The sequence below is a fragment of the Podospora pseudoanserina genome, chromosome 6, assembly GCF_035222485.1.
Source record: "Podospora pseudoanserina strain CBS 124.78 chromosome 6, whole genome shotgun sequence".
Taxonomy (NCBI): domain Eukaryota; kingdom Fungi; phylum Ascomycota; class Sordariomycetes; order Sordariales; family Podosporaceae; genus Podospora; species Podospora pseudoanserina.
In genome coordinates this window covers 1,927,032-1,952,127 of record NC_085925.1, presented here as the reverse complement: position 1 = coordinate 1,952,127, position 25,096 = coordinate 1,927,032, and the positions used below count along the sequence as shown (strand labels likewise).

At 52.5% G+C, this 25,096-nt stretch overlaps 10 protein-coding genes across 10 annotated transcripts; 4 read left to right on the top strand and 6 right to left on the bottom strand.

The window, feature by feature from the left end:
* Positions 1-797: 797 nt before the first annotated feature.
* On the top strand, positions 798-6,066 carry SFU1 (GATA type transcriptional activator of nitrogen-regulated proteins). The gene is made up of 6 exons (XM_062940951.1): positions 798-2,339; positions 2,393-2,931; positions 2,986-3,748; positions 5,164-5,235; positions 5,295-5,422; positions 5,489-6,066. Exons 1-6 carry the CDS (start codon positions 2,032-2,034, stop codon positions 5,659-5,661), a joined length of 1,983 nt encoding a protein of 660 aa, XP_062797571.1. The 5' UTR covers positions 798-2,031; the 3' UTR covers positions 5,662-6,066.
* QC764_601750 (uncharacterized protein) lies at positions 6,045-8,255 on the bottom strand. Its single transcript, XM_062948688.1, has 3 exons — positions 8,001-8,255; positions 7,615-7,943; positions 6,045-7,557 (listed from the first exon to the last, which is right to left on the bottom strand). Exons 1-3 carry the CDS (start codon positions 8,062-8,064, stop codon positions 6,904-6,906), a joined length of 1,047 nt encoding a protein of 348 aa, XP_062797569.1. The 5' UTR covers positions 8,065-8,255; the 3' UTR covers positions 6,045-6,903.
* On the top strand, positions 6,125-6,880 carry POP5 (RNA-binding protein pop5; the record flags this gene model as incomplete). The annotated part of the gene is made up of 1 exon (XM_062948687.1): positions 6,125-6,880. One exon carries the CDS (start codon positions 6,125-6,127, stop codon positions 6,878-6,880), a length of 756 nt encoding a protein of 251 aa, XP_062797570.1.
* Positions 8,256-8,313: 58 nt separating the features above from the next.
* On the top strand, positions 8,314-9,847 carry BUB3 (mitotic spindle checkpoint protein Bub3). The gene is made up of 2 exons (XM_062948689.1): positions 8,314-8,507; positions 8,575-9,847. Exons 1-2 carry the CDS (start codon positions 8,498-8,500, stop codon positions 9,609-9,611), a joined length of 1,047 nt encoding a protein of 348 aa, XP_062797568.1. The 5' UTR covers positions 8,314-8,497; the 3' UTR covers positions 9,612-9,847.
* A 153-nt stretch (positions 9,848-10,000) lies between these two features.
* On the bottom strand, positions 10,001-11,759 carry QC764_601765 (uncharacterized protein; the record flags this gene model as incomplete). The annotated part of the gene is made up of 2 exons (XM_062948690.1): positions 11,118-11,759; positions 10,001-11,064 (listed from the first exon to the last, which is right to left on the bottom strand). Exons 1-2 carry the CDS (start codon positions 11,539-11,541, stop codon positions 10,001-10,003), a joined length of 1,488 nt encoding a protein of 495 aa, XP_062797567.1. The 5' UTR covers positions 11,542-11,759.
* A 174-nt stretch (positions 11,760-11,933) lies between these two features.
* QC764_601770 (uncharacterized protein) lies at positions 11,934-13,316 on the bottom strand (the record flags this gene model as incomplete). Its single annotated transcript, XM_062948691.1, has 4 exons — positions 11,934-12,374; positions 12,409-12,878; positions 12,939-13,105; positions 13,165-13,316. 4 exons carry the CDS (start codon positions 13,314-13,316, stop codon positions 11,934-11,936), a joined length of 1,230 nt encoding a protein of 409 aa, XP_062797566.1.
* Positions 13,317-14,073: 757 nt separating this feature from the next.
* Positions 14,074-17,155, bottom strand: MDV1 (Mitochondrial fission protein; the record flags this gene model as incomplete). The annotated part of the gene is made up of 4 exons (XM_062948692.1): positions 16,185-17,155; positions 15,481-16,093; positions 14,401-15,428; positions 14,074-14,349 (listed from the first exon to the last, which is right to left on the bottom strand). The coding sequence occupies exons 1-4, from the start codon at positions 16,254-16,256 to the stop codon at positions 14,074-14,076; spliced, it is 1,989 nt and encodes a 662-aa protein (XP_062797565.1). The 5' UTR covers positions 16,257-17,155.
* On the top strand, positions 16,230-18,623 carry ARO7 (chorismate mutase aro7). The gene is made up of 2 exons (XM_062948693.1): positions 16,230-17,767; positions 17,820-18,623. The coding sequence occupies exons 1-2, from the start codon at positions 17,697-17,699 to the stop codon at positions 18,553-18,555; spliced, it is 807 nt and encodes a 268-aa protein (XP_062797564.1). The 5' UTR covers positions 16,230-17,696; the 3' UTR covers positions 18,556-18,623.
* Positions 18,624-18,639: 16 nt separating this feature from the next.
* On the bottom strand, positions 18,640-20,078 carry BCP1 (Mss4p nuclear export). Its single transcript, XM_062948694.1, has 2 exons — positions 19,519-20,078; positions 18,640-19,460 (listed from the first exon to the last, which is right to left on the bottom strand). Exons 1-2 carry the CDS (start codon positions 19,627-19,629, stop codon positions 18,651-18,653), a joined length of 921 nt encoding a protein of 306 aa, XP_062797563.1. The 5' UTR covers positions 19,630-20,078; the 3' UTR covers positions 18,640-18,650.
* Positions 20,079-23,533: 3,455 nt separating this feature from the next.
* On the bottom strand, positions 23,534-24,980 carry LEA1 (U2 snRNP complex subunit; the record flags this gene model as incomplete). The annotated part of the gene is made up of 3 exons (XM_062948695.1): positions 23,534-24,314; positions 24,374-24,810; positions 24,902-24,980. 3 exons carry the CDS (start codon positions 24,978-24,980, stop codon positions 24,069-24,071), a joined length of 762 nt encoding a protein of 253 aa, XP_062797562.1. The 3' UTR covers positions 23,534-24,068.
* Positions 24,981-25,096: the final 116 nt, after the last annotated feature.

Sequence of the window (25,096 nt, the reverse complement as noted above, 5' to 3'; positions counted from 1 at the left end):
GCCGGCAGACGACAGCGGAGCCCTGTTCTAGAATTTTTGGGGGGCTGTGTTTTTTTCTCTCAAACGTCCGGATGAGGAGCAGAGTTGAGGAGTATTTTATTCAACCGAAACGACATTGAGGGAGAAAAAAAACACATGAAGCCATTGATGGAAAAAACCACGCAAAAAATTAAACCTCGGACCCGCTTCTTGTGCTGTCGCTTGTAAGCTGATTCGAACATCATAATCTTGGGTGATAGTGATGTTGGGGGCAACTTTCGTTGATGGAATTGATAAAAATGCTTGGCGGCATATGGGTTGTCAAATAGGATGATCAGCCGACGAGCCCGAGATACCAAGGCAATGCTAAGGCAACCAGTCGCGCCGAAAACGGGGCGAATGGGAAGACGGCGCCAGCAGGCCAACCGGATTTGGCACCTTCGGGCCCAGTTTCGTCTGGGGAAGCCGAAGTTGGTTATCGAAGATTCGGATAGCAATCGCTCGCCGCCGTTGTCTTGATGATCTGATAATCAAATCGCATCATTCGGTTGTAGCAGCCGTTCTGCCCAACAACAAGCGACTCCGTATCTTTCTTTCTCTTCCCCCGCGCACTAACTATATGATATCGTATGTCCACATGATCGCGAGATATGTCCACTTTGTTACAAAGAGGGAGTGCACAAGGCGGTCCCGGGTCCTTGTCAGGTCACACGGCATATCGGGTATGGTGTCGCTGCAATCTTGTCGACAAGGAGCCAATCTGATTCGGAGGTGGAGTTTTGGGTGTCCTGGCAATGCGCAGATCACGGCAGCGCCAAGGCCAACCTCCTGATGCGGCGGAGATGGGGCAGCCGACCGCGACACCCTTGGTCCCACAGAGGCGCAAGCTTTTCGCTGAGATGAAAAAAAAAATCAGTTCTTGCTGCGTATCAAGAACATATCGTAGCAAGAATGTTGCATTGGGGCCCACCATTTTCTCTCAACGCTTTCTAATACATAATGCAGGATTCACGCTCGCAGCCCGCGCTGCCTACGTAATGACGGACGCTGCTGGGAAGTCCCAGGACACCCCGGTCAAGACCACTAAGACCTTGTCTGCTGACATTGACAGCCCCCTGATTCGCTAGACGCGCTTCCAAGTGGACCCAATCTTCCGGGATGGGCTTCGAAACCCAGCTGGTCCTTCCTTTTCTCTCGGGAACAGCCCCAACCACGGAGGTCTGCCTCTCTAGATTTTAGCTGCCCAAACCGCTGCAAGTCCGAACTGTCCATCACCACATCTCCAGAGATCACCAAGACGAGCCCGGGACGGATTTGTGAGGTCCTGTAGTTCTGTCTTGTCCCCATCCTGTCCCCGGTCAGTTGAATACGGCGTAGCATCCTTGGGTCTTCCGGGTCCAGAAAATCAATAGTCCAGGCCTAGAAGACAGATCGGTATCAGATCCCCGGACCCTTCTTCGCTCGGCCTAGATCAGATAACCACGGCCTTGGTGGAGCGGTGGAGTAGGCATCCCACGCAGTTGATCATTTGCACTTGGGGGCTCCCCCTATCCCCCCCCCCCCATGCCCCTTCATCTGACAAAATACTCTTTGCTCCGAACCTGCTCACCATCTTCTTTCTCCCATCTCGTCGACCTTGGTAGACAACATCATCCCACCACAACAGACCAATTACCCAATCGCCCAGTGGTGTCACTCTCCACCATTATCACCTGCTCCAGCAATAAGTCGCCCCTCCAACGGTTCCTTCGGATTCGAATCCATAGTGGCGTGCTGGCCTTGTCCCATCCACGACAGCAGCAGCTCTTATCAATCAGTCAAACAGGGCAATCTCACTCCCCTTAGACTGGCTGCTAGCGCCGCTCGTTTTCTATATAGACAAAAGACCACTCTTCGTTCGATTAGGTTGAGATTTCAGCCTCGCTCGCTGGACGGCTCGACACTAGCCCACGGCCATTTCCGTCATATGTTGGGGCATATTTTCGCTCCCAACCCCGAACTCTTCACCTTGCCGTATTATAACAGAGCGTATCCCTTCGCCTGTAACTTACGATGATGGCGTTGTCAGAAGCGTCTCCGGTCCCACAATCTCCGCCACCGACAGAAACGGCGCAAGCTCCTCGACGAACTGCCCTGCCAACAAGACCTGTCACTTCCAAAGCAGCTACGAGTAATTCGGACCGTTCAAAAATGGAGTCAAATGGGCAACCAGATGAAACATCAGGACCTCAAGACTCGCCACTATTATCTCGGGCGACTGCTTTTACTCCCAACCCGCCGAGTCCTCAGTCGATTGCCCACAGTCCTTCAAGTCAAAGTGTTGCTAGCTCTACTCAAGGTCATGCCGGCCAGGTTTGCAGGTGAGGAAAAACTCCACGTTGCTCGGCCAGGACTTTGTCTGACAATTTTGTAGTAACTGCGGCACAACACAAACCCCTCTTTGGAGAAGATCACCACAGGGGGCCACGATTTGCAATGCGTGTGGATTGTATCTCAAGGCTCGAAACACGCACCGACCGGTTAATCTGAAGCGTCCCCCAAACGTTATCCCTAGCACTCGTCAGCCTTCGGCCAAGCTCTCTCCGAAAGCTCAGGTTGCGCTCGCTCCTAGCCCGGCAGCGACATATGTCAACGCGGATCAAGTTTCGAGTGGCACCTGTCCTGGTGGTGGAAAATGCAATGGCACCGGCGGTGCTGAAGGGTGCGGTGGTTGCCCGGCGTACAACAATAGGCTGTCAAAGAGCGGCGTCTTGAGATGTGGTAGCGGTGGAGCAGCTGTGACGAAAGCGTCGACTCCGAGCGACGGCGACGGGCCAACTCCCATTGATATCGGCGCGCTTCATATCCAGAGTCAGAACACGACTGTTGTGATTGCGTGCCAGAATTGCGGGACTACGATCACTCCTCTTTGGCGGAGGGATGAGGCTGGGCATACGATTTGCAATGCTTGTGGTAGGTGTTGAGCGCTGACGATGTTTGAATACACCAATGCTGACCCTCTCAAAGGTCTTTACTACAAACTCCATGGCGTCCACCGCCCAGTCACGATGAAGAAATCCGTCATCAAGCGTAGGAAAAGAGTCATCCCCGCCGCCGGTGGCAGCCCAGAAATGGAGAGTGCCACGCTCGACCGCCCCTACTCGCAGTCGCCATCACCAGAGGCGCCAAAAGAGCGTGGCACGATGAACGCCGATGGGTCTGTCAATCTGGGCTTTGGCAAGAAGCAACAGCAACAGCAGCAATCACAATCGCAACAACAGGAATCCTCGTTGAAACTAGTCCCGGAGGATGTCCTCATGCAAAATAGGCAAACCTCCCCGTTACCATCTAGCGACCTGGCACAGTACCACTCCTCTCAGCCCAGTCAGCAATCGCAGTCGAAGCCGGAATCGCTCAACAATGAGAACAGGTTGGCGCCGATTATGTTGATGAATATGGGTGGGGATCGGCAGACGTCGTTGTCACCGGCGAGTTTCTTGTCACCGTCGAGGAAGAGGTCGTTTTCGGCAACGGATCCGGAGGGGGAGAGTGGGGAGCAGACGAAGAGGTTAAGTTCGATCAAGAGTATTTTGAACCCCACGATGATGGGGAGGGGGGAGGGGGAGGAAGGGGGGGCAAGGCAGGATAGGCTGCCTAGTCCGGGGAGTTTGATGGGAGCAAGCGATGCGGAGCAGAAGAAGGCGGAGAGGAGGGCTGTGTTGGCTTTGGAGGCGGAGAGGATGAGGGAGATGTTGAAGCAGAAGGAGAGGGAGTTGGCTGAGTTGGATGGGTAATCACCATTTGCTGGATAATAATCTTGTTATGGGCTTTGGGTTGGTGCATTGGGCCTGGGGTTCTCTGTGGAGTGCATGGGGCGAGAAAAGCAACATTGGGCCCGCACGGGTTTGGAGTTTAAACAGACAGCACGGGATAGCGACCGGCCTTTGGCGTTTCGGGTGGTAGAGAAAGCTGGTATATAGGTGCTTGGGGTTCCTTTACTAGAGGACACGGCAATCCCAATCAATCAATCTTCAACAGTATTACAATCACTTTTCACTCTCATTTGAACCATCTGAGCCATACTTTTGCAGAGTTGCAATCGATAGGAATGATACCACCAACCCGGTTCCTGGAAAATATTTAATCTATGTTGGTATGGTGGGCGAGGGGAGGGGGATCATGAAACCGCGTTCGGATGATATCGTACTTGAGGCTTAGCCCCTTTGGGAAGTGTAACTATTGGAACTGACAACCTAGGTATCTTGGGTCTGCATTCTTCAAAAATACAGTGATGATGATATTGTCTTCAAACCTTTATATACTTCAAGTAAACCACCTCCATCTTTTTGCAATCAAATCCCCTAAGTCCTCCTGATGTTTGAGATTTCTTCGGTTGTTGAGTTGGACCCGGGGTTCGGAGGAGTCTTACCTAATACACGGAAGCCCTCCGCACCACCACGTTGCGCCGCGCCGCGTCATTTGGGGTTCCGTCTCTTGGTTGTTCGGAAGAGCTCCCCCTGTCGGTTTCCCTGACCAAGTTTATGTTTCGCAAGCTTCCCTAAGGCAGCTCCTTTTTTTTCTTTCTAGAATCTTTTTTCATTTTTGCACGACGTCAAAAGAAAGGAACACGTAACTATCACCCAAACAACGCCGCGCAATTAGCAAAAACGACAAGACATTCCCATTCCGATTCCCACCGACCGACGAACTTCGAGACACGGAAGCAAGACACGGACAGAGTTACAAAGACTCGATTGGAAAGATACGATGGATTTCTCAAACATCTTGTAGGTTTTGTTTTTTGTTATATCGGATCGAGGTTGTTGTTGCGCGGCGCTGTAGAGGGGAGGAGGTTGGATCAAATGAGGGGGGAGGGCAATGACGACGGTAGGAATAGCGGAATGCGACTACCCATCGTGCGCTATCAAATAGATTGGCGCGATGCACGAGAAGGGTTGGACGTCGGTGATGGTATTGGATCAATGACGACGCCGCATCGAGAACGCCTGACCGAGCCTCGAGACCCTGCGTTGTATTAGCGATGAAGGACGAAGTGTGTGGCTACTAGGTTGCGATGCACTGCCGAAACAGCATCAGTCGTCGGGATTTGCAAGGGTCGACGTGATGGAGCTTGGACATCGCTGGCCGTGTTATATCTTGGGATGATGAAAGAACAAAACATATGCTAACTATTCCCTTTCACAGCCGCATTGTGAACTTGGTGGTGGGTGGTCTTATGGTCGCTGGCGGTATCTCCCAGTTTTTCCCCGTTGGCTTGTAAGTTTTTGGTGATATACCCAATACTTAATATAGGATCGTTACCAACGGAATAACAGCCAGTCGTCGATTATCGGCGTCTACGTGATTCTCTTTGGTCTGGCCACCGCTCTCCTCGAGTTCCAGATCCCTCCTCAGGTCTCGCGCTACGGATCTTTCTTGTTCTCGTTCATTGGTCGTGGTGTTTGTAAGTATATTTTATGCCGGGCTGCTAATGGTTGGGGTTCCAGCTGACATGGCAACTTTTTTCTAGTCTACATCTTCATCGGCACCATCCTTCTCCACGACGGCACTCTCAGGATCATCATGGGCTCGCTTATTGGTCTGGCTGGTGCTGCTTACGTCGCTTTGGAGTTCATCCCCTCCATCGAGCCCCCCGCCAATATGCGCGAGGCTGATGCTGGGTGGGGTGCTGAGCAGGTTTAAGCCTGTTTACCGAGGCGCACCGGTAGAATTGGCTGGCTGAGTACCTGTTTTCAGCACAGAAGGCGAATGGGATAGTTGGTCTCTGTGGGAGTAATATACAAGCAAGGGCAACCTTTCTTACATGTCAAGGATCGGAATGGGGGACACTCATGAGGGATGACCAATGGAAGGGGCGGGGGGTTATTTCATTGGAGACTCAGGATTACAAACTCAGGGACTTGGGATTGAATGAATGATTGATTGAGCCGGGTTTGATGATGATGGATGGGTTTTGGGTCTGAGTTCAAATGAAGGCTGTATGATAGGGACTACCATAACCAAAAGGCGGTGGACAGCTATAGCGTGGGTTTCAGGGAAGATGGCAGGTTGGGAATATGACCCTGGTTAATGGATGGTTTTCTGCGAATGTGTTCGAGATGGTGTGTTGTGTTGTTGTGATGAAGAGGCTCTGCGCTCTTCAGGGATGCATTTAACAGCGCCCCACTTTTACTTTAAACTTGGGCTCGCCCATCACAATGTTTTATCGATAAGCCAAGCATTTCTCACCCTTCTCCTCACACATCAGTCAACATCAACTTTCCCTCGCAACAAACTTTGCACCAACCCTTCATTAGATTTTCAAGACCTCATCATGGTCCGCCTCAAAGACCGCTACCTCCTAGTCAACATCCTCTACACCGACCTCCCACCCTCCACCAGCACACCCGTACCCGTACCCGTACCCGTCCCCGTCTCCGACCTCCTCCTCTACAACCAGCCCACCAACTCAGACCTCAAACCCCAAACCCTACTGAAGGACGTCCGCAACGAAGTCACCTCCTTGTTTGGCGACTGCGGCGCAGGAAAGGTAAACCACAACCTCCAGGTCAAATACTTCTCCCCCGCCACCTCAACGTTCATCCTCCGCGTCTCCCGCGACCACTACCGCCTCGTTTGGGCCGCCCTGTCATTCATGCAATCTTGTCCAATGAAGAACGGCCGCCCCTGCATCTACCGCGTCGTCCGCGTGAGCGGCACCATGCGCAAGGTCGAAAAGGAGACCATTCGCCGCGCCAGACTTCTCGTTCTCGCCGCCAAGGAGGAGCTTAAAGGCAAAAGCTCCTCCGATTCTCTAGGTGCTTTGCTGCGCGGGGACAATAATAGCCAGCAGCGCACTCTTCCCATTCTTGGAGGTCAAGATGTTGACTCCGCTTCTGAGGATGATATGGTTGAGGATTGAGTTTTAGTTTCAAAGCCAAGTGTTTACTTCTTTTTACGAACTACCTTGATCCCCGAGCCATCACCCGGACCTAGCTGGGGCAACCCAGGCACCGGACCAGCAGCATCCATCTGGGCCTGGGCCTGGGCCTCCCTGATCTTTTCTTGCTCCTCCTCCTCTAGCCTCTCCCGCTCGTCATACTCGGCCTTGTTATCTATCCACCGGTCTTGGACATCGATACTATCCAGCAATGACGAATCATTTCGCACCGCGACTTGCCAAACGGTGTCATTAGCTCCTTCGGCGCTACCAAACACATACCCTCCCGCCCTGTCGATGACCCTCAAGAGGTGCATCATGCTCTTCTTGTTTTCTACCGCCAGCACCTCGAAATTTACTAGCCCAAACTGCTCGACGAGGTTTGCGACGGCGTTGTTCAAGGCGCCGAATTTGTCGCTACGAATGGCTAGTGCTTCGGTGTCGAGGATGGGCATGAGGTAGGAGAGGTCTTGGACTTCAGTGTAAAAGTCGAGGTTGAAGGGTAAGGGGTCGTAGGAGGAAATCTTGTCGATTTTGGTGAGGACGTTGATGTGAGGGAGGTCCATTTGGAGCATAGCGCGGAGGGAGAGGAGGACGGTGGAGATGTAGAGAGATGGTTGGGTTAGGCAGAAGCAGTCGGATAGATGGACTGCTACTAGCTGTAGACAACCAGTCAGCATACAGCAGAATTAGCCAGCAAAGATGTTGTGCCATACTCTGTAATTTAACCTCTTTTGCAATCTGTAAAAGATGTTGCGCAAGGAAGCGTGATGCGTATACAGCTCGACCTGCCCCGGGCAGTCAAACAGGACGTAGTCGTCGCCGAGTTCTTTTAACCCGTTTTCTAGCCACTCAAAGTTGTTTTCGAGCTCTTCGAGGGCGTAGAGGACGCCGCCGTTGGGGCCGAGCCGGTCGTCGGACATGATCTCTTCGAGGGTGACGAGGTCGCGGATGTCGAGGGCGCAGGGGTACGAGGCTTGGTCGTTGGCTGGGTCGAGGTTGATGACGGAGCATTGGCGCCCTATAGCGGACATGAACTGGTGCACTGGGGCAGGGGGAGGTTAGTATGGGAAAAGGGGGTAGAATGAGGGGAGGAACGTACTTCCATCGCAGTAGGTGCTTTTGCCTGCGCCTGGGCTGCCGAGGACGAGTTGTCCGAAGGGCATTTTGTGTTGTGCGTTGTGGGAGAGTTGTAAGAAAGGTGTGTGTTTCGTCGAAAGGGTGGTGTTGTGAGCCTCAATGTTAATCGCGTCGCGTGAGAGTGATGTGTTCTGGATGGTTCGGTTCAGTAGTTGGTTGACATTTGACAGCTTCACGGTGCTTGCATCTGCCCCGCCAAAAGATTAGCGGGAGACGATGACGCTGACCGCAACCTAGGGGCGGCAAGTGGGGGGCCATAGGGGACCGGTCGTCTGGAAAATAATAGCGGTGTGGGACGGCAGAATATGCCAAGGCTTGTTTACTGCCATTGCCCAGAGATTGGTTGTCGCATTGGAGCTCTTTCGCAACAGTTCCCATCTGCGAGAGAGCTCCCAAACGGTGATTGATTGTTCAACAGGATTCAGCTTTCCCACCACACAACGGAGAAATCAGGACAAAATGGCTCCTTGTATGTATTCGCGCATCTTTATACATCATCGATGATACGTGTATATATTAATAGGGTGATAAAACAGCAACACAATTCGAACTCCCCCAACCCCCCACCGACGCCGTCTCCTCCCTCGTCTTCTCCCCCGACTCCTCCCACCGCCTCCTCGTCTCCTCCTGGGACAGGCACGTCTACCTCTACCAACTCACCGAAGGCGAAGGCGACAACGCCAATCTTCTCAACAAATACGAGCACCGCGCCCCTGTCCTAGACGTCTGCTTCGGCGATGCCTCCAACAATGATGCCTACACCGCAGGCATGGACCGACAAGTCAAGAAGATCGACCTCATCTCTGGCGAGCAGACCGTCCTGTCGAAACACTCCGAGCCTGTTCGCTGCGTAGTTTACTCTTCCGCGCACAACCTCCTCATCTCCGCTAGCTGGGACAACACCCTCCACGTCCACAAGCTTTCCGAACCGGGGTCGGACCCGTTGGTCATCCCCCTTCCCGGGAAACCTCACGCCTTGTCATCGTCCCCGACGAAGTTGGTGGTGGCTATGACGGCGAGGTTGGTGCATATTTATGATTTGCCTACCTTGGCGGCTGCCACCAGTCCTCCCGCCCCATGGCAGACGAGGGAGTCGTCGCTCAAGTTTTTGACGCGCGCGGTGGCGTGCATGCCCAATGATGCTGGGTATGCTACTTCCTCGATTGAGGGGAGGGTGGCGGTGGAGTGGTTCGAGGACACGCCCGAATCGCAGGCGAGGAAATACGCGTTCAAGTGCCACCGGCAGGCCGCCCCGGAAGAAGAAGGTGGTGGGGATATAGTTTATCCTGTCAACGCCCTCGCTTTTCACCCGGTATACGGCACTTTTGCCTCTGGTGGTGGTGATGGGACGGTCGCGCTTTGGGATGCCGAGGCCAAGAGGAGGATGAGGCAGTATCAAAAGTTCCCCGAGGCGGTGGCGAGCTTGGGGTTCAGTGGGGATGGGAAGTACCTCGCTATTGGGGTTTGCCCTGGGTTTGAGACGGGGATGGAGGATTATACCGGGCAGGGGAGGACAAGGGTGTTTGTGAGGGAGCTGGGGGAGACGGAGGCCAAGGGAAAGGGGACCAAATAAGGAGCCCGTTTGTGGTCTACTAGGAGTTCGAGATGATGAGAGGGAAGATATCTCTTGCTTTTTAATGTTCCAGGCGTTTGGGAATGGGAATCGAGAATTCGTGTTTTTTTCAGGTTGTTTTTTTTGGTGCTGGCAAGAGAACATATTGATGATGACAATGTAACAAATAAAAATAGCCAAGAAGAGCAAGGTCGCTGTCTGATTAATGGCCTAAATATGCAGGGTGATGTTCAAGCCAACCGCTGAGAAGCTATGTGCAGCAAAGATTGTCAAGCATGTTGAATACATCCCCCTCCTTCTTTCCGCCCTTTCTTTCCTACAGTCTTCCCCCTACGTTCCAAAATATTGTCAATCCTTTACATGGCCAGTCATTGTGCCCTTGCGCCTCTCTACTGCGTCTTACTCCTCTTCAACCCTCTCCGTTTTTCCAGCCCCTGAGTAATCTGCACCCCGGCATCCACCCCGTTGCCTGCACTGTCACTCTGTACTGTGGGCTCGACAGGTACTGAGCTCGATCGTTGGCCTCCGGTGAAAGTCTCGGAGATGTATGTTGCATAACCACTGCCCTCCTCCTCGTCCTCCTCTTTCTCCTCGTCCTCCTCTTTCTCCTCGTCCTCGTCCTCGTCCTCCTCGTCCTCCTCCTCGTCCTCCTCCTTTTCGTCCTCGTCCTCCTCGTCCTCCTCGTCCTCAGTGGTTCGCAAGTCTGATGAGGTAATGAAGTCTCTGCTTTGGGTGATAATGACTCTGTCGTCTGGGTTGTACTCTGATTCCTCATCCTCATCACTTGTGGGTGGATGGACGATAACCCTGGCCTTGGAATTACTGGGCTGGCGGAGAGGTGGAATGAGGATCTGTGTTGGGACTGCAATCCGAGGAGTTGATCTCCATTGAGTTGACCGATTGGCGATTGAGTCTGGCTGCTCTTGGGTGCATTTTGTCCTCTTTCTTGGTCTGATCTCGAAAACACTGTCCTCCGAGTCTGCCCTTCTCTTGTCCTGCTTGAGCCTGGGAAGTGGTGGTCTGCGGGGGATATCAGTGTCAGCCACGCGTGTGATTGATGTGTTTTGCTTCGCACTGCGACGGAGTACGAGGCCAGAGCGTTTGATTTCATCGTCTGAGAAACCGTCGCCTGGGTTGGAGCGGAGAGCCGAGGTCTGTCGTCCGGATTTCTGCGGGAGCTTTTTGAAGCGGCTTCTCGAAGGGAGCTTGTTGAAGATTAGGTGAGGGCGTCGAGGACCATTGCCGGGCGGTCGGCCGCGAATCATCTGTTGTGTGAAGTGTGGTGTTATTGATGGCATTACAACCTGGACCGGGTCCTTCTGGCGTTCACTGCCGTTGGACTTCTTCTGGCGATCACTGTTATTGGGTACGACAGGCGGCAAGTCTTCTGGTAAGTCATCTGGTATATTATACACGTCTTCCCCTGCGCCAGGCGGGAGGAAGACTGTGTTGGCTATTTTGGACGTTAGCAGGCTCACATGTTTCTGTCAGGAATACCACACGTACACTCTCTTCTTGTTGTGTTCAGATTCTCACCATCACCTTCGCTTGCATATACCACTTCATAGTTCTCCGCGACTTCATTGCCGCCCACGTCGTCATCCACGACTTCATCCTCCTCCTCACCAACATAGGCGTCATCGTAGTCATGAGGATCGAAACTAGCACTCTCTGTATCCGGAATGACAACCTCGATGCGACTCGAGGGTCTTGGCTCATCCGCCTTCGAAACGTTACTCGGTGTCTTCGTCACTCGAAGATTTAGCTGAGTTTGTTGCGGTGGCTTGACAGGATACTGTTTCTGGGATGGCTTGAGTGACGGCAGCTTGCTGATTGACTTCTTGCGTGAATATGTACGAAGATTGGAGGACCTTGGCTGAAGGGGTGTCACCTGAATTTTGTATGTCTCCGCGCCTTCTTCGGTGGCCATCGTGAAGACTACCGTGGTTGAGAGCCAGGTGCATGGGGTCAGGGGCTCACCGCGACACCAGTACAGCCAGAGGAACTGTCGAGTCAAGGTCTCGATGTCGAACAGAAAACTGAGGATGGGAATCAAGTCATGTGTTACATTAAACGGAAAAGTCTTTCCGGTACATTCTCTGTTGGAAGGTATGTGTTCAGATGCACCTTCCGGAGCGGCTGGCTGATGTATCGAGGAAGGAGCGGTAGTATCAAGGAAGGAGCAAGACGGCCCAGGACACCGCACATAAACCTGTACACTTAATGCACATTGGTCATAACGTTATTGGTGGTAAAGAGACAACTAGATTATCTATCCTCGAAAGAAACTTCAAACAAAAGCCAAAAAAACTCATCTCAAGGTTACTCACCTTTGACCCCCTTCCACCCACCACTCACCAACGACACCACCTTAGCCCCATCCGCATGATCACTACTCAGATCACCAGCCTCCTCCTCCTTGGCCGGCACAATAGCCTTCACAACCGGCACATTATCAAACCACCCCGCCGTCCCCATCAACCAAAAATCCTGCATATTCTCCGGCAACCTCCCCCCAAACTGCAACTTATTCGGCCAACCCAAATCAAACTCCACCGTTCCCTCAATCTCCTCAAAATCCTCCCTCTCCAACCTCACCTTCAACGCCTCAATATTCTCCCTCAAATGCTCAATCTTCCTCCCCCCCACGACCGGAAAAACATACGGCGCCTTCTGCATCACATATGCCAGCGCCACACTCGTCAACCCCGTCCCCCTCCTCTCCGCCACCCGTCCCAACGCCTTAGCAACCTTGACATGTCTCTCCCCAACCGGCGCGTGAACCCTTCCCCTTCACCCCCCCTTCTGCCCTCCTCTGCCCCCCCTCACTCTTGAAATTCCCACCCCCCAACGCACCCCAAGGCATGATCCCCATCCCCTCCTCCCTACACATCGGTATAATATCCCTCTCAAAATCCCTCGCCACAGCTGACCACTCACCCTGGTAAACACTAAACCCCCTAAGCGCGTGATCCCTCGCGTATTGATTCGCCTTTGTCACCACCCACGCCGGCGCGTCGCTGATCCCAAGATACAGCACCTTTCCTTGATTGACCAGCACGTTGAGACTCTGCATCAACTCCGGGATTGAAGTCGCGTAGTCGTACCAGTGGACGAAGAGCAGGTCGATGTACCCCGTCTGTAGCTTCTTTAACGAGGCGTGAACGCTGGTGTGTAATGACTTGGTGCCGTTGCCGATGTAGCTGGCCATGATCTCGGTTTCGCCGTGGCCGGCGCGGAAGTTGTTGCTGTATTTGGTTGAGATGACTGCGCCCCTTTATCGTCAGCTCCGCCCTTGAAGAGAAAGGCAGGGGGGGAGGGACTTACACATCTGATCTCTGACCCCACGCCGGGCCATCCACTCCCCGATCCACTGCTCAGACTGCTCCTTTTGGTAGGCGTTGGCCGTGTCGATGAAGTTGCCTCCGGCCGAGTAGAAGTAGTCGAGGAGGGAGAAGGCTTGGGGTTGGGTCATTTCGCCCATGAGGGCTTTCCTTTATGTGGGTTAGCTTAACTCTGGTGGGAAGGAAAGGGGGATCGGGGGGCGGCGTACCACTCATCACCGATGTTTAAACCACCCAAGCACAGCGGGCTGACTCTCACTCCTGCTGTGGGAGACAGGAGTCGGTAGCGCGCCAGAGGGCTCTTGGGGGGAGGCGCGAGGGTAAAGGTAGAGGTGAGGGCTTCTTCAAAGGTGGGTGCCATGGTGATTCTGCTTGGTGATTCTGCGTGTTAAATGGTATGATGTGATAACTGTACAGACAGTCGGGTGTGTATGATGATGGTGATGATAATTTTGGACTGTTGAAAACGGCGGATATCACGAATACTTATACCTCAACCCTAACATCCCTCCCTTCACCTTTCACCATCATGATTCAGCTTTGATAACCACTACGCTCGAGAAACCAACATAGGGCTGAGACTCTCGGTTTCTTCTGATACTCCGTAGTCCCGTCGAACCTTTCCGCCTCAGCAACCATCAGGACCAACACCGCCCGCATCTCGGATGAAAAGATGTAGCCCCGAGAAACCACAAGACAGCTTAGAAAAAGGGGATCCGCGGGATGCGGGCCCGCAGATTCCTGTCCGGCAGATTTTGCCCCAGGGGCGGTGATGCGGTCCTCCTCCGCCCGGCTTCAGCAAGGCCGGAGATAGCGCGCCTGCCGTATTGGGGAGTTTGCTTCCCTTTCATTGGCCCTCCTGCACACTTGGGCGCGGGTGATGCGGCCGCTACCTCCTCGAGATTGTGCACAACACTCGGCAACCGAATCACGGACAAATAATCATTGTCTAAGCCTCACTTGCGTATACTTCTGATCATGCTCATCCGATATGTGCCTTTAAAACCGTGAAATGTTCCTAAAACTGACTTCATGTCTCCAAATGTCATCGCTGTCGTCTCTTTTTACTGATACATGGTAACGTTATACAAGATTCTCTGTACTGGGGACCCAGAGGACTAGCAGGTCCAGACGCCAACGATGCCGTCCCGCCGACCCTCAACCATGTATCCGTCCCGGATGCGCACTTGCTCCACGATGGCAGGGCTCTTGGCTTCATCGGCCTCGGTGATGCCAGCACCGCAGTCCCAGTGCCGGCCCTCAACCTTGTCGTATACCTTGACGACATCCTCGCCAGCAGCGGCGACAATGCGTCTTTGATCAAACATCATGCTTGTGATCGGGTTGTCATATGCATAGGCGTCATAGATGGACCCAGTTCGGAGATCCCAGATCTGGCCACCAGTTAGCAAACGTCCCTTGAATAACCTCGAATTTACACTCACCCGAATGCTTCTGTCCAAACTGCCAGTAACCAGGTGTACGTCGTCAAACTGCAGGCAGGTGACAGGCCCAGTATGGCCTACCAAGCTGCGATGCACCTGTCCGCTGCGCAAATCCCAGAGCCTGACCATGCCATCGGCCGTACCGCAGGCGAGTGCGGATTCGAAGACTTGGAGTGCGCCAACGAAATCCGCAGACGTATCCGGGGCCTTGTTGGTTTGTCTCCAGGTATCACTGTCGTGGGAGAGAGCAGTGGCCTGCGCGGCAGCCCACATAACGTCCAGAGTCTGCACGCAACGTCCCTTCTCCAGATCCCATTGCCGAAGAGTCTTATCAGCAGAACCTGACACAAGAACATTACCTCGGAAGTGAAGAGCCGTGATTTCGTCAAGATGAGCTTGCAAGGTGAAGAGTGGGCAATCAGCCATGCTGTTGGCAGGAGGGTCTACCGGCAAGTCGCTGGGGTTCTCGAAGGCAAGAGCGTCCTCGTCATCGTCCTCCTCCTTACCAAAGCTGCTGCCTTGCGGGTCGTAGTGAGCCTTGCTGAGATCCCAGAGCCGAATAGTCGCATCCATAGAGCCAGTTGCCAAGAAGTTGTCTTCGACCTGGAGAGCGCGAACCGAAGCAGTGTGGCCATCCAAGAGACCAATGCAGCGACCAGCGTTCAGATCCCAAACACGAACTGAATCATCCATTGCAGCCGAAACCATCAATCCAAAGGGGGCGTCAAAGTCGAGAGTAGTGATGCTGTCCTGATGCGCGCGCATCGAGCGGATCATGCTTCCTGGCTCGAAGTGCTCGTGCAAAATCGGCGCCGACTTCCTCCTGATACTTCTCGGCTTCCGCTTAACAGGGCCACTTCCTGATGATACTGATGGGAGCTTCTCGTAAATGGACTGCGACATGAAACCAGGTGCGTTCTCGTCCTCGTTTTGCTCGTCTTCTGATCTCGCCGGTGTGTGTTGGGCAATAGAGGCTGCCTCGACAGCCATCTCCTGAGCCTCTTCTAATCTCGTCTCAACCTCGACAACTGCAGTCAAACGTTAGCTTAGTAGGCAATGCCGTGTAGGGGAAAGACCCACTATCATGCTCAAGCAACGCCTCGTCCTTCTCCAGAGCTGCCAGCCTTTCAAGGATGATCTTCCTCATGCCTACAAGGTTCTCCAGTTTGGCATCAATCTCCTTGATCTCAGCGCTGGCCATATTCTTCCGAATGCTCAACATCTCCAACTGATGCATCATGGTTGACTTCTCCTTCTTGATCTTATGCACCGATTCCGGCGATCCATCCGGTGTCGTGGGCCTTTCCTCCAGAAGCCGTCTTCCTCTGGAGACACGCCGCCTGTGCTTCTTGCCCTTGGAATCCTCGGCGAACTCGGGGAAGCTGGCTTTGAAGCCCTGGAAAAGAGAGTACGAGTTCTCATCCTCGGGGATGTTCTTGAGCAGCTCATCCGGTACATAGGCAAGAGCGCGCGAATGTATTTCCGTGGTAGAGAGGCGGGACCTTACCAGGTCGGTAGGCGTAGTGCGCGCCATCGAGAACATGGTGCGCTGCAGAGACGGTTTCGTCAACTGACGGGAGACCTCGGTCATGGCCCTGGTGTAGTGAGGGTGGGAGGTTGGATCGGCAATAGTACCGATCAGATGGCTCGCCGTGCTCGTCACTTTGCGGCCGAATGCCTCGACTCCTCGAGTCTACCATGATTGATCACTTGGTTAGTGTTTCTGCCTGCTGATGAGCATCGTTCCCGAGCCCCATTGCGGCCCGATAAAAGTTGGCGCTCACAGATATCACCGACACATCGTCATCAAAGGACGACAGGTCGGGAAAGTCATCCTTCTGCCCTGGGTCGGCCATCAGTAGGCGCGCCTCAGGGGGTTATCGCCCTTCGCCCGGTTTTCGGTGAGCTCCAGAAAGCTTTCGGTTTTATGACGCAGTCAATTCGTAAATGGGAGGCAGACAAGCACAGCTGAATGTAGTGATTCAGGGTGCTGTGGTGTAGTGTCGACAACGCAGTGGGAGCGACATGAAGTGACACAGCCAGAGCTGGCGAAGACAATGCCGAGCTGTGTGTGTTTTGTGGTGGTTGGGAAGAGGCGCGGCACAATTTTGGGGGGGGCCAGGAAATGTTAAAGCCGGTTGTGAGCCCAGTCCTAGTCGCCGGCGGCACACCTTGAAAAAAACGTCACAGACCGATGCGGGGAAGCAAGGGTTGGGGTTAAATATGCTGTTTTGTCAAGATATGGAATCAGTGCCTCTCCCCTTTGAAACCTCCACCAGAGTAGCATCGAGGTCTTATCAATTTACCGGCTCCCCCGAAGCAATCTTTTTCATTCATGCAAGAAGCCGACGGATGGATTGAAAAGTTTCCTGTGGGTTCTTTCACGTGGAGAGCCAGAGATGGATACTGAAGAAGAGCACAAACATCAGCCAATTCTGGCAGCCTTGTCATTATCCATACAGAGTCGTTCCCTCCCATGATCAACACATACGGCACGCGACCACCTCCGTCGTAGTCCACGACCAAACTCTATCTTTACCTCAGTGATAGTCCCGATTTCTTTGGCATATTTGATACCATTGAGCTTGTAGTTTTTCTGTGGGTTGAGGGGACTTGCCACGTCACAGTAAAAGGGCTTGAACACTTCACCAGTGCTAGGGTCCCGGCCATCTCTTTACCGCCGCCTCCACCTTCATTTTGTCCGAGGTTTCTTAGCCTCACCTTGAACTTCACCTTCCCTTCACCTCGGCCTTCACCTTCTTCCCGCCGCCTGCCGTTTCAGCTCTCACACAGTAACCCCAAGGTCAAGCGGAAGGTGACACAGCCGATTCGGGCAGTAAAAGTGGGGGTCATCGGGGAATGCTGAGGTTACATTGGCCAGGGGAAAGCTGTCATTGAACCCCGCGACCGCTGCCGGGTGCGTCACTGGGGTATATTCGGCCCCGCGATCGGAACCACGCGGCAGCAACCCACCCACTCCCTGCCTCTCTTGACTCTAAGCCCGTGGTTCATCCACGTTTGATTGAGGGAAGCAGGTACCCGCTCAGACCGGCAGTTGTGTGATCCAAATTCAAAAAGGAGTCATCGATTTCAAGTTTTGGGTCTACGACTTGGAAATCGCGACTTGCACCACACCTACACTGGCCTGCGTTCACCGTTTGGGTAGCATTGTTCTTGGGCGCATCTCACGTTCATTGTACCCATTAACGTCGGCTTCTCGTCGTTCCTCTTCCCCTTCAAACATCAAAACAACTGCCCCGTTTCTTCGGCAGACAAGAAGATACTCTCATTTCAAAATGGACACCATCATCGATCTTTCAGACCGGTCAAAGGCCCTGGATCTCACGAACATCCGCTATCAGCTCATGTCAGTCTACCCGCCTAGCCTTCTTGGTCACAAGTAACTAACAAGCCCCCAGTCGTCTCGAGGATACCATCACCTTTCATCTCATTGAGCGTGTCCAGTTCCCTCTTAACAAAAACATCTACGTCCCAGGAGCAGTTCCGATCCCAAACTCGGAATTGAGCTTTATGGACTGGTACCTTCGGGAACAGGAAAAACTCCAATCCCTCATCCGCCGCTTTGAGTCACCGGACGAGTATCCTTTCTTTCCTGATGCCGTCCAAAAGCCAATCCTCGACCCACTCGACTACCCTCAAATTCTCTACCCCAACGAGGTCTGTGTGAACGACAAGATCAAGCAGTTCTACACAGAGAACTTCCTTCCAAAGGTCTGCCGCGACTTTGGTCGCGAGGATAGGGGTGTTTCTCAGGAGAACTACGGCTCATCCGCCACGTGCGACATTGCTTGCCTGCAAGCACTTTCCAGGCGGATTCACTTTGGCAAGTTTGTTGCCGAGTCCAAGTTTGTGTCGGAAACGGAGAAGTTCACGAGGTTGATCCGGGCTGGCGACCGGGACGGAATCGGTGAGGCCATCACCAACAAGGCGGTTGAGAAGAAGGTGTTGGAGCGTCTCAAGCTCAAGGCGCAGACCTACGGCACCGATCCCTCGCTCCAAGGTCCAGACGCTGCTGAGCAGGTCAAGATCAACGTTGAGGCTGTTGTGTCCATGTACGAAGACTTTGTCATTCCCCTGACAAAGGAAGTCGAGGTAGAATACCTCATGCAGCGACTCGAACCCGAACAGCAATGATTGTCACTACTACTCACCAAGAACATAGCGTTGGACTTCCTTGGGCTTTGATCAGGGAGCAATAAATAAAAGTATATATTAAGCATCTTTTTTCCCTATGAAATCTCCATTGACATCCCGCCAGTGGCCACATACTCTGTGATCCCCTGGACAGCCTTGGGGAACTTCTCCGCCTCGATCAACATCATGAAGCCCACCGGCTTGATCCCCATCTCTTGGAACGCGCGCTTGCTATCCGCCACCGCGGCCTGTCCTTCCTTTGTGTACTCAAAGCTTCCCGCCGCCGTCGCAAACTTTCTCATCTCCTCGTCCTCGGGATGGAAATACTGCAGCTCCCCCGTCGCCTTTGACCTCTTGCTTTTCCTCTCTGTCTGATTCAACGTTGACTCCACCTCGAGGTACGTTCTTGAAAGCACAAGATAATGCGTAAACTCGTACGGCTCCTTGTCCTCGACCGCAGCCTCAATCTCATCAATCATGCAGCTCCACATTGGCGGGATGACCTCGGCCGGCATGTTGAGTAACCTTTCCGCCAGGACCAACCCGACCTGTTGTTTCCCCTCTCCAAGCAACACTTCGGGCACGACCTTGGCCAGGGTTTCATCTTGGGACTTTGTGGCGCGATCAGCAAGGTACTCGGCGAGTTGTCTGACTACGGGTTTGGTGGGGGAGTGCTCTTGGATGTTGAGGACGGTGAGGAAGGCGTAGGCGTCGTTGGCCTTATCGTCGACCTTGCAGGTGGAGCCGACCGTGTTTTGCTCGACGATGAGGTCGGAGAGGGAGGAGAGGTCGAAGAGGGAGGCGTCGGCGTCGAGGAGCTGGCGGAGGAGGGTTCTTACGCCGTGGAAGTCGATTGTGGGGTCGTAGTTGAAGAGTTCGAAGTCCACGTTTACTATGTCCATGTCCTAGGGGGGAGGGGTGTTAATGGGCCGGGAAAGGGGGGAGGGGGGATGGGAGACAAACATCGTCCGAGTCGGAGCTATCACCGCCGTTGTTGTTCTTCTTGGTTTGCGCGGGGATTTCGTCGATCATGGCGACGTCGTCGTCGGGGTTTCTGGTGCGCTTTTTGCCCATTTCGACTGTTGCTGTTGCTGTTGCTGTTGATTTGGGGTGGTTGTTTGGTTGGGGGGGCGAAAAGGTGAATGCGACAAGTCTGTCTGCTGGTGCGGCGCAGACTGGACGGAGGGATGTGATATTCAATTTGCGGGGGGAACCTTGAGGACCGAGCCTTGAAAACTTTTTGTGAAAAGATGCCCCTCACTTCGCTGCGCAACGGTTGTGATAAGCCAAAAAAAATGTTATCAGATGGTTGCGATGGTGAAAATCTACCCTAACCCTTGGTTGAGAGTGGGCAGGGGTTAACCGTAGTGTCCGGTGCCATGGCCGGAGGGGTGGAGTCAGGTTGGACGACAGCCGGTCCCGCTCCGGGATTTCGGAGGAAGCAGGGCTCCGGGGCTGGAAGGGTGGAAGTGGAGGTCAATTGTTGCAATTGTAGTCGAAAATTACAGATGGTGCTCTTTGCGTCCGATATTATAACCTTACTTTGATCCAGCTAGGTAGCTGCTCTCATTTGCAGCGTTATGTATTTCGACTTTAAGACAATGCCACTTCCACTATTAAGGAGGCCTATCAGCTATCCTGGGACGTATATTGACCTTAACTAAAGGCCTGTAGACTATATTTTAAGGTATACAAACCATCTTTTAAGGCAGGTAAACTGTCTTTTAAGGTCTGTAAACTGTCTTTTAAGGTATCTTGGGGGAACACAAAGAACTCAAAGTTGACATTGAGTTCGACTCGACCCGGATTCCAGAACTGCCAGCCAACTTCTGCTTTGCCATTTGCTGTGCATAGTCCGAGGATATTATGCCCAGTCGGCAGAGATGATTTTACTGGCAACACTGAGAACCAAGCAGCGGACGCCGCTGTCACATCACCTGGTTGGGAAGAGCTTTGGGCTTGGGAAAAGAGATGCCGGAACCGGTGAAACGACTAAATTCGCGATACCTCACGCCCACCTGTACAGGGATCATACTCTCCTAATTTCAAGCTATTCGTCATCCTTCCAAACAAACGCAAGCCCTGGGGACAGTTCACCTTGTCCGCAGAATCCAAGAGGCTACCTTAGCTAGCAGATTCCAAACCGGTCATGAACTCAAGCTCCCAGAGATAACGAAACTGGATCTTGCACGGGAAATCCAACGGTCAATGACAATTACCCCATGTCTATCATCAACATCACGAACCCAGGAACGCAAGACTTCTTTCTGATGCCTATCTTCAAAGTGATCCGCCAACTTCAAGAGAGGCCTTTGACATTCTCGAAAGATTTCAGACTGAGAATCCGCACCTCGGCTTGCATGCTCCAGACTTGCTATAAATGTTGTTGCAATGGAAATATTTTGCGGACCCAGCAGCCTTACGCATGGAGATGTGGCACCGGCGAAAGAAGTATGACCCTGCGGTCAAAGTTCCCATGGTTCGCCTGGTGGAATTTGTCGCTATCGGAGGGTACTTTGAACAAATTCACCAACACAACCAGATGGAATTTTACATGCACCCTTTTCGATTCGTGAAAAAGACGCTTGACTCAGATAACCACGGCTCTAGGGCCCCTGACCTTTCCGGCTAATGGCAGCCCTGGACTACCCACAGCAGACATTGGTGTATATACCTCCGTCATCGATACCTGGCTCTAAGATGGGCGACTTAGCCTACTGTCTGCGGCTGACCGAGAGGCACAACCATAATCACCGAATTCTCCGGCCCAGTGAAGTAGTGTATGCCGCATATCCCGGGTGTTCCTGCAGTTTTTTAGCAGGCTGCCCCTCTGGTCCCTCCTCGTACGTTTGGGAGAGAGATACGTCTTGGAATGGCTTGCCCGGAGAAACCCAACGAGAAGGCAGGTAACTGTGCATTCTTTTCTTCCCCAACACATGGCAACATGCACTGACGGCGTTATCAAGAAGGAGGAACAGGGTAATGTCAAGCCTTTGTCGTTCTTGGCCCTGGCTAGTTGTCTGGTTACGCCAAAGTTGACAATGTCAATCTCAACTAGACCGTGCTCCTCATTGAATTCGTCGGGAATAGGCTTGGCTCCCCGTCATGCTCCATGCCTGCAATCATCATTTCGATTGGCCTGATCCCGGTCCACTTCATCATCGCCATCTTGCTCAATAGCACGGCTTAAGGCTGGCCGGCGGTCTTGTCAAGGAAAGATATTGAGATCTTGTCAGGGAAGGAAAACCCAACGAGGCAGACGTATTCCCGTACATCGCCAGCTTTGGATTTTCTGATTACTAGCTTTATAGCCATCTACCTTAGGGGAAGACAGAAGAGTTCAAGGCCACCAGGATCGGCTGCGAAAGCTATCATGGACAACATATCGAACCACCCCCAAAATTTCGAAGTCAACTCCAGCACAGCAAGCCAAATCGCAACCGGACCAGGCAGGATTGGGAGATTATTTTGCGGAAGGAGGGGAAATTAAAAAGTGGGAAGGTCTTTGCTAGCCTAAGTCGAAATATTCTGTTGGAGTACGGCAAGTCTCGTTATGGTGTGGCAAGTAGGAAGGAACACTTTCGAGTCCCAGCTGTTCTCTCCCTCACATAGTACTACCATTGAATTCTTAGAGCTTGTAGATGGTAATACCCTTGGGGGGATCAAACACAAAGTATAGAAATTACACTAAGACATTAACCCCTTACAACATAATCAATAGGCCTTTAAAGATACTTTGTACGCCTTTAATACTAACTTAAACACCTATCGACTATCTTCAAAGGCCTGTTAACTATCTTTCAAGGCATATTGACTATCTTTCAAGACCTATTAACTATCATTAAAGGCCTATTGACTATCTTTGGTAATGTATTGATGTCCTTTAATGCTTATTTACTATGTTTGAAGGCGTATTGACGAGTAATATATGCCTACCGACCATATTTTAGGACATCGGTGATGTGTGGACAGCCACCTTAACGATTCGCAACCGAACCAGCCAAAACACATCACTATAGTCGATACACCACAACATGCATAGGCCCCGGTTTCAACACCTAGGAGGCGAGGTACATCACCGAGGTTCACCTTGCGGTGACGCTATCTATCGTGCCAGAACCCGCCAGAACCACCACCCCCATTACATTCTCAACCGGAATCACCCAAGTTGAGATCGTCAAACCCATTCCCACGACCGGCCGTTGGGGCGTGCACCAGTACTGCACACTTTGCAACAGTATCATATTTATCCTGGCCTTAGTCCTAGCTTCCCCTTGGCGCATAAATTGGGTCCAGTTGAAGACAATAGGTGGCAACACAAACACCAAGACGGATGGTGGTGATGACAAGGCCAACCCAGAAGCCTCACAAGCTTCATCGAATTCCGAACCAGACACTCCTATCGAGCCCGCTACCAACCAAGCAACGTGTCCAAACCCTCCTCAACCCCATCTGGCTGTTGCCCCGACGGCTTCCTCGAGCTCACAATCGCCTACTTCGTTTCCGAAGAATCAACGGCTGGTGGAGATTCGCTAGGAAGTCGCTGTTGGAGAAAGGACCCCATATGTTTCCTGTAGTGTTTATCCAAAGATGCGTGTATTTTCATACTTTTTGCATCATCAAGAGCAGTTCCTGCTTTCAATTTCATGGTTTCCATAACTGACCTTATTCCTATCACTGTGACCCAGTCAAAAGCGTGGGAGTCAGGAGGTGATCAAGACCCAGTAAAACAACTCTTTCCACTGTGGCGTCAAGCCCCTACCACCGAGCTTGTGTTTGTCAAAACAATATTAGCGCAAAACTCCAGTAATCCAACATTCTCTTTTTCCACTTCTCCACGAGTTACCGCCCAGAGCTTCAGCAACCATGTTTGATGATCTTTTCACCTTCCTTACGGTCCTGAATGCCTTCTTATCAGTTGCTCTTGATCGTCATCATCATAAACAATCTCTCTGATGATGAAAAGAAAACTTCCCCAGCCAGCGGCCAAGCAAAGAAAACCTGATGCTCGCGAGGGTGGCCTTGATGGAGGGAGGTATGCCCATATATTCTGCGACGAAGGCATCATGCGTTAATGCTTGTGTGTATCTAGCTTATCTCAACAAATGCTCTCGCCGCTGCTGCTGCCATGGCGGTTGTTCTTTCTCGCCAAAAGAAAAAGGCAAAGGAAGAAACGGCAAGGAAAACCGCTGTCCTAGTTTTATTTCAACACAGAGAGCGCCGTGCATGACCAGAGGTAAAAGGAAAAGGTGGGAACGGAGCCCACAGGCAGAGAAAGGTGCTGTCCCAGTGATGTCTCAGCACGGGAAGTGCCGGTAGTTACGTCTAGCAACGATCAGACATGGGCACAATATACAAGTCGAATTCTGACCATGTACCACCCGCTCTGAACATTATTCTATACATTTTGGTATCTCCTTTCCCAATCAGGAAATAAAAATAAAAATTTCCGGTGGCCGTCTGACTCCAGTAACGACACCCGTTTCCCCTCGGTTTGTCTCAATGTCATACCCTCACTCCTCCATAGCATCCCCATCCTCAACAATAATCCCAGGCGGCAACCTCCCCTCCAACAGCGCCTTCTCCAGCCTGTTGATCTCCTCCAACGAGTTCGCCTTCTTGATCAACTCCTGAAGCTTCTTCTTCTCCTTATCCGTCAGTTTCAGTCTCGACAGCTTAGACGTCTCACCACCCGGTCCACCACCCTTGCCTCCCGAAGTAGTCGTCGAATCGAACGTCTTGCTCTTGATGCCCATAATCTGTTTCCAGTCAGCCTGAACCCTCCCCCGCCATACCCATCAACAGAATAATAACCCACCTTCTGCGCCAACTCACTCGGCTCCTCCACCGTCCCAAACAACTCCCTGGCCTTCTCCCTCTCTGCCTCCCTCACCTTTTGATAATCCAAAAACCTCACACTCGGGCACCGCCAAAGCACCCAATACCGGTAATGCTCCTTCTTCACAACCGGATTTCCCCCGAGACACAAGTGCACCAATCCCCCCCACCTCCCCAGCACGTCCAAATCCCCCAGCTCCCTAATCTCGTTCTCCCCCAGGTTCAAATTCCTCAGGTTCGGCAGGCTCTGCACCGCCCCCGGCGCGATGGCGCTGATCCTGTTCCTCGCCAGCAGCAACGTCCTCACCCGCGGCGACAAGGGGAAGTTCCCAAGGAGTTGGATGTCATTATCGGTCAGGTCGATCGAGTCGTGCGGGCCGGCGACGGCGAGGTTTTCGATGGCGGGTATTCTATGGCCTTTTTTTACGGGAGGGTGTGTGGTAGGTAAGCCGAGCTCAAGTGTGGACAGTATCTGTTCTTTTCAGATAAGAAAAAAAAAAAAGCGTACCTCGGAGGTCAATCTCGCGCTCTTTGAGCGGGTTGAGGTAGGAGAGGGACGAGGCGATGAGGTCGGGGGTTAGCCTCATTTTGATGGTTTGATCCTCTAGCTGGATTGTTGACTTTTGGACGTGTTTGCGCAGCAGGTAAAAAGTCGTAGCGGGCGATAAAATTGCTGTAATCAACGAGTCGCAATTCGCAATTC